This window comes from Salminus brasiliensis, chromosome 19 (assembly GCF_030463535.1).
Source record: "Salminus brasiliensis chromosome 19, fSalBra1.hap2, whole genome shotgun sequence".
Classification (NCBI taxonomy): domain Eukaryota; kingdom Metazoa; phylum Chordata; class Actinopteri; order Characiformes; family Bryconidae; genus Salminus; species Salminus brasiliensis.
This window is the reverse complement of record NC_132896.1, coordinates 4,921,591-4,936,284: the sequence shown is the minus strand read 5'-3', so window position 1 is coordinate 4,936,284 and position 14,694 is coordinate 4,921,591. Positions and strand designations below refer to the sequence as shown.

The window sequence follows — 14,694 nt, the reverse complement described above, 5'->3', positions numbered from 1 at the left end:
GGAATGAGAGGAAAAGATACTGACAGAGAGAAGAGTAAACAAAAACAAAAGGAAAGAAAAAAAGAGAAGGTAAAAATAAAGAAAATAAATAAAAAAGTGAAAATATATAAAGAAAGAAAGTAGAAATAAAGAAAGAAAGAAAGATGAAATCAATAAATAAAGTCAAAATAAATAAATAAATAAAGTCAAAATAAAGCAATAAGGAAATTAATAATGAAAATAAAAAAAGTCAAAATAAATAAAGGAAAGAAAAAGAAGGTAACTAAGAATAAATAAATAATAAATAAATAAATAAACAAATAAATAAAGAACAATACACTGATAGCACGGCTGGAGAGGTCAGTGTGTCTAAGACTGTAATATGACAAATAGGAGACTGTGTCGGGTACAAATCTGTTATTAACGTCTATTAAGGTCCATCAGACCTGAAGATCTGCTGTTTGTGATCCAGCTATAACTCAATTAGAGAAAGTCAACAAATTCTGGGACGCAGCCGTCCGTCCTCAGAGCAGACGACTGCAATTTAACGTTTATTTTTTAAAGAAAATCTGTAATTTTTAAATTTGATTTATTAGTTATTAATTCGAGAAAACCATTAGAAATTAAGTCATGGCGGTGACCTAAATCTGTATTCTTAGACAATACAGCATTATTTTAATTCATTTAATAAACATAAACATAAATGCAGAGTGGATTCATGGTTATTTTAACATTTAAGTAATTATTTAATTAATTATTAATTTTAGTTTAATTTCAAGTCATTTTTAATACAGTAAATCATTATTTTGAGACTATAGCTTAAATTTGCAGAAATTAAGTAATTTGTCTTTGTGTAATAAGTTTTAATTTTCTAAAAATATCTTTATTATACTATACTAATGATATATATGTATAATGTTATGACTAATAATAATATATATTTTATAATATATTTTAATAATAGTAATAATATCACACATATATATATATATTTAGATATTAAATCAGAATTTCCCATTTTTTCAGTACATATTGTTGCGATTATGAGTTAAAATGTTGACAGACTGCTGCCAGAAACCGAAGAGAAGAACTGAACTGAAGAGAAGAACTGCAGTAAAGTACTGAAGAACCCAGTGAGCGCAGCTGAAGAGTACAGTACAGCTCCTGTTTCTGAAAGTGTATCTGGGGTCAAACCCTGCTCAGAAACACCAAACTGGGATCACACATGTCCAGACAAGCAGAAGAAGCCATGAGGACTCTATCTGCCTATCTGTCCCTCTGCTCCCCCCTCTCCCTGCCTCCCTCCCTGATTCCTGACATTCCATCGGCATCTGATTATTGCCAAAGCAGCTTCCTACAGGAGAAAGCGTCCACACACACAATATCCGCTGTGGTGGTGCCCGTCCCTGAGCATGTCCCCGTCTGAGACATGGAGATGTTTCACAGCTCACTCGAGCTCATGCATGGTCAGAACTTCAGAACGACGCAGACTCTTTTTCAGTGAGTAAACCATCCTGCATGACCATTTCCCACATTCGGCTCTGGGCCAAGACTGTGCCAAGGCTGTTTGTGATCCAGCTTATATTCAATTGGAGAAATTCAAGAAATTCTGAGACACAAGAGCCATCAGACCTCAGAGCTGAGAGAGAGAGAAAGAAAGAAAGAAAAAAGAAAGAATGGAGAAAAAGATACTGACAGAGAGAATACAAAAACAAAGGAAAGGAAAAAAGAGAGAGTAAAAATAAATAAATAAATAAATACATAAATAAAATAAAAATAAAGAAAGAAAGAAAGTAAAAATAAAGAATAAAGGAATAAATAAACAAATAAAGTCAAACTAAAAAAAGAAAATAAAGAAAGAAAAAAGAAAGTAAAAATAAATAAACAATGAAAAGAGAGTCAAAATAAAAAAGAAAGCAAAAATAAATACACTAATTAATTAATTAAGAATAAATTAATTTATTAAAAATTGAAAAAGTAAAAAAAGACAGTAAAAGCAATAATGCAAGAAAAAAGGTAAATAGTAAAAATAAAAAATAAAGTAAAAAAAAAAAATAAACAGAAAAAAATAAACGAAGTAAAAATAAATAAACAAAGAAAGAAAGAAAGAAAGTAAGGAGCTGAGCTGAACGGAGGTGACTGGTTTTGACTCTGAAGGTGTTTCACTGAATCATTAATCATTAAGAACTCAGTCAACATTCAGACTGAGTTTAAAAACCAGAAGCAGTGAGGTCAGTTACGTCAGCAGGAGATGACTGAAGGTCACTTTTCCTCAAATACAAGATAGAAGACCCCCCCCTCCCTCCCCGAGAGTGACGCGCTAAACACATTACCAACACAGTCCGGAGTGTGGAGTTACGGCAGTGTTTGGGGGTGTTACTGACTGACTCAACACAGCCAAACAAACCAGGCACACACTCGCCAACACACCAGTTTAACTAATCTCACACACACCGCCACCACTCATTCACCAGCGTCGAATGCTGACTGTGAGGAACGTTCCTCGTCTGGCTGAAAACACACACACTGCTGCAGAGGCCTGTCCGGTGTGCTGCCACTGTGGGGGTGGGGGAGTGGGGGGGTTATGGGGGACAGAAGAGAAAAACTGACAAGCTTTACACATCAATCAGCTCAACCCGTCCTCTTCATCATCACACAGTGAACCAGAGTCAGCAGAACATGGGGTGTCAGCTCAAAATGCTGCACTTCTGCAATCTGACTGCTCACCACAGCGTCAACGCCGCAACACTGAATTCAACAGGATCAGGGTCAAATTCAGGCAGGTTTAGGAACAGGAAAGCACCATTTACCACCATTAAACATCACACCTCCCACTAAAGGCAGTGAGAACACACCCACAGCAGTGGGCAGTGACCTCATGATCTAGGGAACAACGGGAGGTTGCTCAAGGGCACCTCAGCCGTGAACGTTAAGGGAAGAGAAAGCACAATCCCCCACACACACACACACTTCCTGCTGGTCCAGGGGATCAAACAGACGACCTTCCGGTCCCAGGCCCACTTCTCTAACCTTTAGTCCATGGCTGCCCCAGCGTAGTCCCAGTTCTACATATCACAGATAGTGGAGGTGCTGCACCCCTAACCTTCCCCTGCGTCTCTAAGTAGCTCAGTGAAGTAACAATAAACATGACACTGTTATTTTCTCTGCATGTTTACAGACATCAGCGTGTCCTACAGCATCAGAAAGCACGTCTGTCTGAGGTTAGGAAGTGAGTCTTGCTGCTTCAGTACAAAAGTAAAAAAGCTACATTTGGACACTAAACATGTCTAGACTGATCAGCTACATGTTGTGGTGGGAAATATGTGATAGTAGATCTTTGGATAGTAGAAAGAAAAAAAGAAAGAAAGAAAGAAAAGAAAAAATGAAACAAGATAAAAGCAAAGAACGAAACTTTAAAAAGAAATATCAAAGAAAGATAAAAGCAAAGAAAGAAACTTTAAAAAAAGAATAATCAAAAAAAGAAATATTGAAAAAAAGGTAAAAATCTAAGAAAGATAAAAGCAAAGAAAGAAAAAAAATGAAAAAGAACAAATAAAGAAAGAGAGAAAGAGAGGAAGTGTGGAAGCAAGGAAGTGAGGAAATGTGGAAGTGAGGAAGCGAGAAAGTGAGAAAGCGAGGAAGTGTGGAAGTGAGGAAGTGAGGAAGCAGGGAAGTGTGAAAGTGAGGAAGCGAGGAAGTGTGGAAGTGAGGAAGCGAGGAAGCAGGGAAGTGTGAAAGTGAGGAAGCGAGGAAGTGTGGAAGTGAGGAAGCAGGGAAGTGAGGAAGCGAGGAAGTGTGGAAGTGAGGAAGCGAGGAAGTGTGGAAGCGAGGAAGTGAGGAAGCAGGGAAGTGTGAAAGTGAGGAAGCGAGGAAGTGTGGAAGCGAGGAAGTGAGGAAGCAGGGAAGTGTGAAAGTGAGGAAGCGAGGTAGCGTGGAAGTGAGGAAAGTGAGGAAGCGAGGAAGTGAGGAAGCAGGGAAGTGTGAAAGTGAGGAAGCGAGGAAGTGTGGAAGTGAGGAAGCGAGGTAGCGTGGAAGTGAGGAAAGTGAGGAAGTGAGGAAGCGAGGAAGCAGGGAAGTGTGAAAGTGAGGAAGCGAGGAAGTGTGGAAGCGAGGAAGTGAGGAAGCGAGGAAGTGAGGAAGCAGGGAAGTGTGAAAGTGAGGAAGCGAGGAAGTGTGGAAGTGAGGAAGCGAGGTAGCGTGGAAGTGAGGAAAGTGAGGAAGTGAGGAAGCGAGGAAGCAGGGAAGTGTGAAAGTGAGGAAGCGAGGAAGTGTGGAAGTGAGGAAGCGAGGTAGCGTGGAAGTGAGGAAAGTGAGGAAGTGAGGAAGCGAGGAAGCAGGGAAGTGTGAAAGTGAGGAAGCGAGGAAGTGTGGAAGCGAGGAAGTGAGGAAGCGAGCTGGTACCTGCTGAAGCATTTCCTCAGTGGAGATGAGCTTGTGGTGGTGCTCCTCTAGTGAAACCTCCAGATCTCGGATCTTCTCTCCCTGCGCCTCCACCTGCTCCGTCAGAACGCTCACCTACATCCACACAGTGCAGAGCAGCAGATTAACACACACACACCAACACACACCAACACACACACACACAAACACACACACACACACACACACACACACACACACACACACACACACTTAAAACCTCGCAACTTTCAACAGGTCATTAAAACCAGGTTCAAATGACACTGTTCACCCTTAAAGGTCCGGAGTTCCGGTCGTGTGTTTGCTTCACTACTAGATCCACACATTACTGAAACTTCACACACTCACAAGTCCAAGTACACACACTAACACACACTAAACCTCACACAGATACATTCCCCTAGATTCACACACAGCTGAATACACAGTCTCACACTTACCCAACGCCACACACTGCTGAGTATTCACTGAGGCAGACTCCAGACCTCACTCTACCTCGTTCTCTCTCTCTCTCTCTCTGTCTCTCTGTCACTCCCTCACACTACTAACACTCATTGCAACACTCTTCACCTCTCACACTCTTAGTTTCACTACCGCAGCAAACTTGAACCGTCGTCACAGGCCAGGAGAAGGAAGACAGTGCTGAAGTGGAACAGTTAGACTATCACCTGCACACACACACAGCAGTGCTGCGTAACCTCTGCTGAGTTTAACCTATTGTTTCGTCTTACAAGGACGGCCCACCCCCTGCGGGACAGGTAAAGAGGAAGAGAAAGCTGAGGGGGACTCCGGGCCAATCTGGTTTATCAGTGGCCTGCAGCCTGAAGGCTTCCACCAATCAGTGCGAGCTGCCGGAGTGGCTTGAGGAATGTAGCAGAAGGGTGACTGCAGGCACCATGTGTAAACCTGCTCATTCAGAGGGGGCGCTATAGAGCAGCACTAAAGCAAAACTGCACAAAGTGACCTGAAGACTTCTGCATCCCAGCAGTGAGTGTGTTTCTATCTGTACACAAATAAACACAAATTCTACACTGTGACCAGATGTGGAATTTCCACAAAATGTAAGAAGATGTTGAATGTTTGTGTAAAATGTGTAAAGTGTTACTGAATGGTGTTTTGAGGTGTACTGAGGTATTTTGAGGTGTACTGAGGTATTTTGAGGTGTACCGAGGTGTATTGAGGTATTTAGAGGTGTACTGAGGTATTTTGAGGTGTACCGAGGTGTACTGAGGTGTACCGAGGTGTACTGAGGTATTCTGAGGTGTACTGAGGTATTCTGAGGTGTACTGAGGTGTACTGAGGTATTTAGAGGTGTACTGAGGTATTTTGAGGTGTACTGAGGTGTACTGAGGTATTTAGAGGTGTACTGAGGTATTTTGAGGTATACTGAGGTGTTTTGAGGTATTTAGAGGTGTGCTGAGGTATTTAGAGGTATACTGAGGTGTTTTGAGGTATTTAGAGGTGTGCTGAGGTATTTAGAGGTGTGCTTAGGTATTTAGAGGTGTACTGAGGTATTTAGAGGTGTACTGAAGTATTTAGAGGTGTACTAAGGTGTATTGAGGTATTTAGAGGTGTACTGAGGTGTGCTGAGGTATTTAGAGGTGTACTGAGGTATTTAGAGGTGTACTGGGGTATACTGAGGTATTTAGAGGTGTGCTGAGGTATTTAGAGGTGTACTGAGGTGTATTGAGGTATTTAGAGGTGAACCGATGTATTTTGAGGTGTACTGAGGTATTTTGAGGTGCACTGAGGTAGTTTGAGGTGTAGAGAAGGGGACTGTGTACTGAGGTGTATTGAGGTATTTAGAGGTGTACTGGGGTATACTGAGGTATTTAGGGGTGTACTGAGGTATTTAGGGGTGTACTGAGGTATTTAGGGGTGCACTGAGGTATTTTGAGGTGTACTGGGGTATACTGAGGTATTTAGGGGTGTACTGAGGTATTTAGGGGTGTACTGAGGTATTTAGGGGTGCACTGAGGTATTTTGAGGTGTACTGAGGTATTTTGAGGTGTACTGAGGTGTAAAAAAGGGGACTGATGTATTTAGAGGTGTACTGAGATATTTAGAGGTGTAATGAGGTGCACTGAGGTATTTTGAGGTGTACTGAGGTATTTTGAGGCGTACGGAGGTATTTTGAGGCGTACTGAGGTGTACAGAGGTATTTTGAGGTGTACTGAGGTATTTTGAGGTGCACTGAGGTATTTTGAAGTGTCGTGAGGTGCACTGAGGTATTTTGAGGTGTAGTGAGGTATTTTGAGGTGTAGTGAGGTGTACAGACGTATTTTGAGGTGTGTTGAGATATACTGAGGTATTTTGAGGTATAGTGAGATATACTGAGGTATTTTGAGGTATAGTGAGGTGTACTGAGGTATTTTGAGGTGCACTGATGTGTACTGAGGTATTGTGAGGTGTACTAAGGTATTTTGAGGAGTACTGAGGTTTACTGAGGGGTATACGCCCTAGAGGACCCAGGATGGTAATAGAGAAGTCTCATGCTCACCTCTAAATACCATAAATAAACAATCCTGAGTGAGTTTACAGTAAACAGGAGGAATAAACAGAGGCAATAGAAGGACTTGTCTGGGATGAGTTAATAATAGGTATCGCCACACTGAGGTGAAGAAGACTGCTGCTCCCTCCCACACGTCTAATAACACCGTCCTTCCGAACTCAACACATCTGACCACTGTGTAATCTGCAGCTGCCCTGCAGCGTACCTGTTGGCCTTTTGAGGCGTCAGGTGTCTATTACAGGTGCTAAACCGCACTGATGCATCACTCTGAAGGTAGATGCTTAAGTGCATCCATTCAAAAACATATGTACACTAAATCTGGCCAAATTAAATCAATCACTTTGATAAAGTTTTTGAATTAATGTATACAATTATGATTACATAAAATAATTTTTGCAATAAAGCTTTGCACATTATGTGACACTTCACTCCTTTGCACATTTTGCACGCTGCCCTTTACGTTGCCCACTTGCACATTTCTGTATTTGTGTTTGATGTATATACATATTGCTACACTATATGGACAAAAGTATTGGGACACCTGCTCAGTCATTGTTTCTTCTAAATGCAAGGACATTAAAAAAGAGTGTATCCTGCTTTGGTTGGAGTTATTGTCTCTACTGTCCGGGGAAGAAGGCTTTCAACTAGATTTTGAAGGAGCATTGCTGTGAGGATTTAATTGTATTCAACAACAAGAGTGTTAGTAAGGTTAGGATGTGAGGTCAGCACCACCCCACCTCATGCCCACCTCCCCAACTCCTCCCAAAAGTACTGGATGGAGCACCAACCATCATTCCAGATGAACACTGTTCTTCCACTGCTCCACAGCTCAATGCTGGGGGGCTTTATACCCCTCTAGCCCACAGCTGGCATTAGGCATGGCGCCAGTAGGTCCAGAGAGTCCCTTTCTATTGGCAATAATGTTCTACATTGGACAAGCTGTGTGTGTGTGTGTATGTGAAATTTCATATTTTATGATGCAGGGTCAGATACAGAGATCTCTCTGAAACCTCACACTCTCCTAGTTTGACCTCTTGGCTCATGTCTTGCTTGCCCCCCTCGCTCTGCTCCTGTGAAGCTATTGTGTGGAGGTGTGCAGTGCCCAGGGGCAGAGAGGGGCGGAGCTCACCTGCAGAACCAGAGACTCTTTATCCCCCTCTAATCTCTCCAACCGCTCCTGGTACGTCTCATTGTTTGGCGAGGACTGGAGGTTAACCTGCGGGACACACACACACACACACAAAGAGATTAGGAGTGTTAACAGAGGAGGCGGTCAGGGGGAGGAGCTAACCAGCTTGTCCACTTACTAATAATCACTGGCTCGACGCCAAAGAGCACACACACACACACACACACACAACAGAAGAAAAAAATCCTTACAATTGGGCCAAAGCCGGCTATTCAGCGTCATAAAGGTGTTGAATGACATATGAAGACGTCACACACTGGCATATTTAACGAGATCTGAATGGCCGAGAAAGGTCAAGAATATGTGGACAAAAGTATTGGGACACCTGCTCATTATTTCTTACAGAATCAAGGGTATTAAAAAGGAGTTTATCCTGCTTTTGTTGGAGTTACTGTCTCTACAGTCCAGGGAAGAAGGCTTTCTACCAGATTTTGGAGGAGCATTGCTGTGAGGATTTGATTGAAGAGGATTAGTGAGGTCAGGGTGCTGGATGATCACCACCCCACCTCATCATCCCCAACTCAGAGCTTATCCCAAAAGTATTAGATGAAGCATCATCCATCATTCCAGGGAACACAGTTCTTCCACTGCTCCACAGCTCAAAGCTGGGGGGCTTTATACCCCTCTAGCCCACAGCATGGTGCCAATAGATTGATGCTTATCTGCTCCAGAGAGTCCTATGCTATTGGCAGTACTTCTCTTAATGGTCTAGACAAGCTGTGTGTGTGCATTTGCACATCTGTGTCAGTAATAGGTGCAACGTAAAGTAGCTGAATGCATTCGTTAGAAGGGGTGTCCACAAATATTTGGACATATGGTGTATGAGGTGTTCTGTATTTACGATAATGAAGCAGGGTATATGCAGCACTGTAGGCCTCTTTGTCCCAGGGTTAAGATAAACATATCAAAGGACTCTTAAGGACTGTTAACCTTCTCAGAAGAAGGTCTTTCCTCTCTGACATCACTCTGACACGTCTGGAAGTTGTCTGGGGGTTTTACCAGCTCTAACCCGGACTTATTAGGAACTTAGCGAGTCACTCCTGACATCCGTATCGTGACGTTCTTTAGCTAAGCCAGTAAATGGCCCCTCTTTCCAGCTGCAGAGGGATTGCCACACTGCTGCTGTCCCAGGAGCTTGCAGAGGAACGTCACAGAGAATGTCACAGCAGTCCACATCCAGGGAAACCACTAAGTCAGTGCTAAGCTAGTGGGGCTAGCGCTGGTCTTGAAGATAATCTCTTGAAAAGGCTACAGCTGAACCTGGGTCTGTCAAAGATTTCGGACAAAGCTGTCCACAGGGTGTTGAGAGGAAGTAGAAGACTGAAAGAAGACCCCTATTTTGGTTTCGGCAAAAACACAGGGAGAAATGCTCAGAAAATTACTGTAGGGTCCTAAAACTTCATTGCTCTTTACAGCTTTAGGGGTTCATGGTTTTAAGGTTCAAAGCTTTACGGATCAAAGCTTTAGGGTTCATGGCTTTAGGGTTCATTGTTTTGGGGATCAAGGCTTTAGGGTTCATAGCTTTAGGGTTCATGGCTTTAGGGTTCATTGTTTTGGGGTTCATTGTTTTGGGGTTCATTGTTTTGGGGATCATGGCTATAGGGGTCGTAGCTTTAGAGTTCATTGCTTTAGGGTTCATAGCTTTAGGGGTCATGGCTTTAGGCATCATAGCTTTAGGGTTCATTGTTTTGGGGTTCATAGCTTTAGGGATCATGGCTTTAAGGATCATGGCTTTAGGGAACATGGCTCTAGGGGTCATAGCTTTAGGGTTCATAGCTTTAGAGGTCATTGCTTTAGGGTTCATGGCTTTAGGGAGCATGGCTTTAGGGAACATGGCTCTAGGGGTCATAGCTTTGGGGTTCATGGCTTTGGGGTTCATAGCTTTGGGGTTCATAGCTTTGGGGTTCATAGCTTTGGGGTTCATAGCTTTGGGGTTCATTGTCTTGGGGTTCATTGTCTTGGGGTTCATAGCTTTAGGGTTCATGGCTTTAGGGGTCGTATCTTTAGAGTTCATAGCTTTAGGGTTCATAGAGATCATGGCATGTAAATTGCTCAGTTACCTTATGCTAAAATTCACAAGCATTGCTGTTAAATTCTGGCTGTTTGTTTGTGTAAGTCTGTATTCAGATTTGTTTTTGGCATCCCACCCAGCAAATACACGCTGAAAGCCGATTTCCACGGCGACTTAACACCATTGATAAGAACACATGACTCTTCCGACGCGTGCACATTTATCAAACTGCTGCCGATGCAACACCACCGAGCAACAAACAGTAGGTAAGGAGGGAAGTTCCAGCACTCCAACGCACCAGCCAGCAGACGCCAGTGACGTCCACCACCGCAGTGAAGCGATGTGGGTAGAGAGCGTAGAGACACTACCCACTCAGGAGAGAGCAAGGCCAATAGTGCTCTCTCTGCAACAAGCAGCATGACCGGGATTCGAACCAGCATTCAAAATCGAACAACTTTCTGTTGATTTTATATTAACATTTCAATGTTGTGTCAGTATTGATTCAGGATGCAAAAGTGATGATGAAACAACATCTGATTGGGCTGCTGAATAAATGAAGTTAACAATGCTTTATTGACATCTATTCAATGCCTGACTGCCATCTGGGAAGTGTTTCTTTAAAGAATAGATTCCATCACACTTCAGCATCAGGTTTCCACACATGTTCTACGCTGATTTTAGCATTTCATCAGCAATACTGACAGAATTACTGACGTGAGGGAGCACTTCCTGTTGACCTCTCAGCACAGCCACCTCCAGAGAGCAGAGGAATGAGAAAGAGCAGACAGAGAATGTAGTTTATTGCTCTACTGAGAGAGAGACTGAGAGAGAGAGAGAGAGAGAGAGAGAGGCTAAGCGAGAGAGATGCTGTTTAAGGCAGGAGCTCAGGAATTTCCCCTTTACCAGCAGAGCCTAAATCACTAAATCACACAGCCTGACTTACAGTTCGAGCTCTCGACAGAAACTCAGAGGACATGATCATTATCCCACTGTCCAAGAATGTATGACAGAGCTCAACATGTTGTAATGCACCCCTCCCTGTAATGACAGTCATGCACTAGCTCCACCACTCACTGCTCACATGCTGGAGCTCTCGCAGATTGTTGGCTGTTAGTCAATAAATAATAGTGTTGCTTTCCCCACTCAAACGTAATGGTTATGTGTTGTAATAGCCATCTAGGTGTAACAGCGCATCTTGCTGCCATGTGCGAGGTAATCCATCTATATCCCAGTTACTCTTAAAGCCTCTAGCCTCGCTCTGCCCCTGAAACAGGTGCTTTAGCATTCCCACACAGCAGGTTTTTTCCAACGTCCACCGTCATTGTGGTGAGGATGGACAAACTTACAGCATGTCAGCTGCAATCCTATTCAACCCAGTGACACATGAGCTGGACTGTGTTGTTGTAGCCAGGCAATGGAAACCAGGCAGGTCTGTATATTGTGCAGTACTGCAGTCCAGCATACGTAGCAACATATAGACATACAACATACACTACACACAGTGAAGTACTGAACAGTTCATACAGTATAGTACTGAAACTATACACAGTGAAGTACTGAACAGTTCATACAGTATAGTACTGAAACTATACAGTGAAGTACTGAACAGTTCATACAGTATAGTACTGAAACTATACAGTGAAGTACTGAACAGTTCATACAGTATAGTACTGAACCGTATACACAGTGAAGTACTGAACCATACACACAGTGAAGTACTGAACAGTTCATGCAGTATAGTACTGAACAGTTCATACAGTATTGTACTGAACCGTATACACAGTGTAGTACTGAACCACACACAGTGAAGTACTGAACAGTTCATACAGTATAGCACTGAAACTAAACAGTGTAGTACTGAACCACACACAGTGAAGTACTGAACAGTTTATACAGTATAACACTAAAACTATACACAGTGAAGTACTGAACAGTTCATACAGTATTGTACTGAACCGTATACACAGTGTAGTACTGAACCACACACAGTGAAGTACTGAACAGTTCATACAGTATAGTACTGAAACTATACACAGTGCAGTACTGAACCACACACAGTGAAGTACTGAACAGTTCATACAGTATAGTACTGAAACTATACACAGTGAAGTACTGAACAGTTCATACAGTATAGTACTGAAACTATACACAGTGAAGTACTGAACAGTTCATACAGTATAGTACTGAACCGTATACACAGTGTAGTACTGAACCCCACACAGTGAAGTACTGAACAGTTCATACAGTATAGTAATGAACCGTATACACAGTGTAATACTGGACCACACACACAGTGAAGTACTGAACAGTTCATACAGTATAGTTTATATAGTATAGTACTGAACAGTATACACAGTGCAGTACTGAACCGTACACATAGCGAAGTACTGAACAGTTTATATGGTATAAAACATAGTTTGGCACTGAACACCTTACATAGTGAAGTGCTGAACAGTACATTTAGTACAGTACTGAACAGAACACAGTGTGGAACTAAACACCATACATAGTGAAGTACTGAATAGCACACATAGTGTGCTACTGAACACCACACATAGTGAAGTGCTGAACAGTACTATGTCCAAATAGTGAAATATTCCAATACTGAACAGTTCACATAGTCCAATACTGAACAGTACTACTGAACAGTGTGAACTCATATGCATAGTTAGTCAGTAGCAGGTAGGTTGAAGTACTATAAGTAATGCAGGTACTCGTTATGGTTTGATGACACTGCTAAGGCAACGCTTCCAACACCATCAATAAACCTTTTAAATCGTCGCTTTCCCACACATGCAATTCCCGAAGGAGAAAAACCACTAGAGGAGAAAACAACATGAAGAACAGCTCCTTGTGCTCGAGCAAAATCACAAGACCGCTGAGACACAGGCCACAACAGAGCAGCACCTAAACCCAGCGTGCTGAACTATAATTAGGTTTCAGATGTTGCTGTTTCACAAGACCCGTTTGCAGCCCGGCTATGACTTCAGGAAACGAGTGTACACTACAAACACGAGCGCCGAAACCCGACTGGGTGCTGCGCTCCGAGTAAGACTGAGGTGAACTCTAGAGGTGTTCATTCAGTAGTTGTACGGTAATCTGACCGTCATTACTGTACAGTCCAATGTCACAGTCGCTTCACTCAGCCCCACTACGACACAACAGCCTCCATGTAGTCCGTCCCCAAGTCTACAGAGAAAAGTCAGCAGCATCAGACAGGGCGAGCTCAAGCCTCACTTCTTACCTTCTTCAGCCAAGGGAAATGTTTGTAAAAGTCAATGTCCTGCTCCATGCTGAAGGCCCATGTCTGCCCATGTGAATGAGTGAGTGAGAGAGAGCGACAGCGTCAGAGAGAAAGAGAGAGAGAGAGAGAGAGAGAGAGAGCAAGCGTCTGAGTGCCGGTTTCCAGAGTGCTGGACGCTGTCTGCTGTCTGCTTTACAGAGCTTTTTGGAGTTCCCTCCTCCTCCTCCTCCTCCTCCACCTCCGCCTTCTGCTGCTGCTTCTCTTCATTCCAGCCAGCAACTGCACAAACGCCCCGGCCGGAGAGGCCGTCTACCCCAGACCCACCCGCCTGTGTGTGTGTAGCCACACCACACACCATGTTAACCCATGCTCTCTGTTACGCACTCATAAACAATCTCTCTCTCTCTCTTCATACTCTTTCAGTGTCTCTCTCCCTCCTATTAACAAGTACTTTTACACAGTCTCTCGCTCTCCAGTTCTCTCTCTCTCTCTCTCTCTCTCTCTCTCTCTCTCTCTCTGTTCCCTCTCTCCCTCACTCTCTCCATCTCTCTATCAAGACTAAACATAGCTTTAAATTGAATATGGGAGCTCCTGGGTTTCCCCCGTTTTTGCCGCCCCCCCCCCTTCACAGTTTTATGCTCTCTGTTTCTCTCTCTCTCTCTCTCTCTCTCTATTTTTGTGATCAACTTCTCTCTCTCTCTAGCTCACACACACACACATCTATCCCTCTCTCGCATTTTACACTCTCTCTCTTTTCCCTCATTCTTTTGCCTCTGTATTGCTCTCTCTGCCTTGCTCTCTCTTTCTCTCTCTCTCTCTATCATTCCCCGTCTTTCTCTCCCTCTATACCTCTATACCTCTTCTCCTCCTCTCCCTCTCTCTCTCTCTCTCTCTCTCTCTCTCCCAATCTCTCTCTCTCTCCCAATCTCTCTCTCTGTCTCTTCCTCCTCACCCTCTCTCTTGTTCTCACTCTCTATCTCTGTTTCTGTCTCTCTCGCTCTCTCTCAGTTTTTTTCCCCCTCTCTCTTAATCTACACACCTCTCCCCACCTTTCTCTTGATCTCCAGATATCCCCCCCTCCCTATCTCTCTCTCTCTATTCCTCTCTATTAGGACTAAACGTAGCTTTAAATTGAATATGGGAGCTCCTGGGTTTCCCCCTTTATGCCCCCCCCCTCTCTCACACAGTTTAATGCTCTCTGTTTCTCTCTATCTCTCCTTTACTGGGTTTTCCCCTCACCTCTCTCTCTCTCTCTCTCTCTCTCTCTCTCTCTGTCAGAGGTCAGTGCTAATTAAGTTAAAGTCACAATGCAAGTCTGAACTGAAATAAACCAGTGGCTG

At 43.2% G+C, this 14,694-nt stretch overlaps 1 protein-coding gene across 11 annotated transcripts in view; it reads right to left on the bottom strand.

The window, feature by feature from the left end:
• ppfibp2b (PPFIA binding protein 2b) overlaps positions 1–14,694 on the bottom strand; it is a 76,951-nt gene that overhangs the window by 46,422 nt on the left and 15,835 nt on the right. For 9 of the 11 annotated variants that reach the window (XM_072663339.1, XM_072663329.1, XM_072663331.1 and 6 more), the window contains exons 3-4: positions 8,040–8,126; positions 4,381–4,494 (exon numbers count right to left, since the gene is read on the bottom strand). In XM_072663339.1, coding sequence (XP_072519440.1) covers positions 4,381–4,494; positions 8,040–8,126 — 201 coding nt within the window. Of the gene's footprint in view, positions 1–4,380; positions 4,495–4,838; positions 5,107–8,039; positions 8,127–13,354; positions 13,546–14,694 lie in introns of those variants that run through there. The other 2 variants (XM_072663336.1, XM_072663338.1) reach the window with 2 other exon arrangements.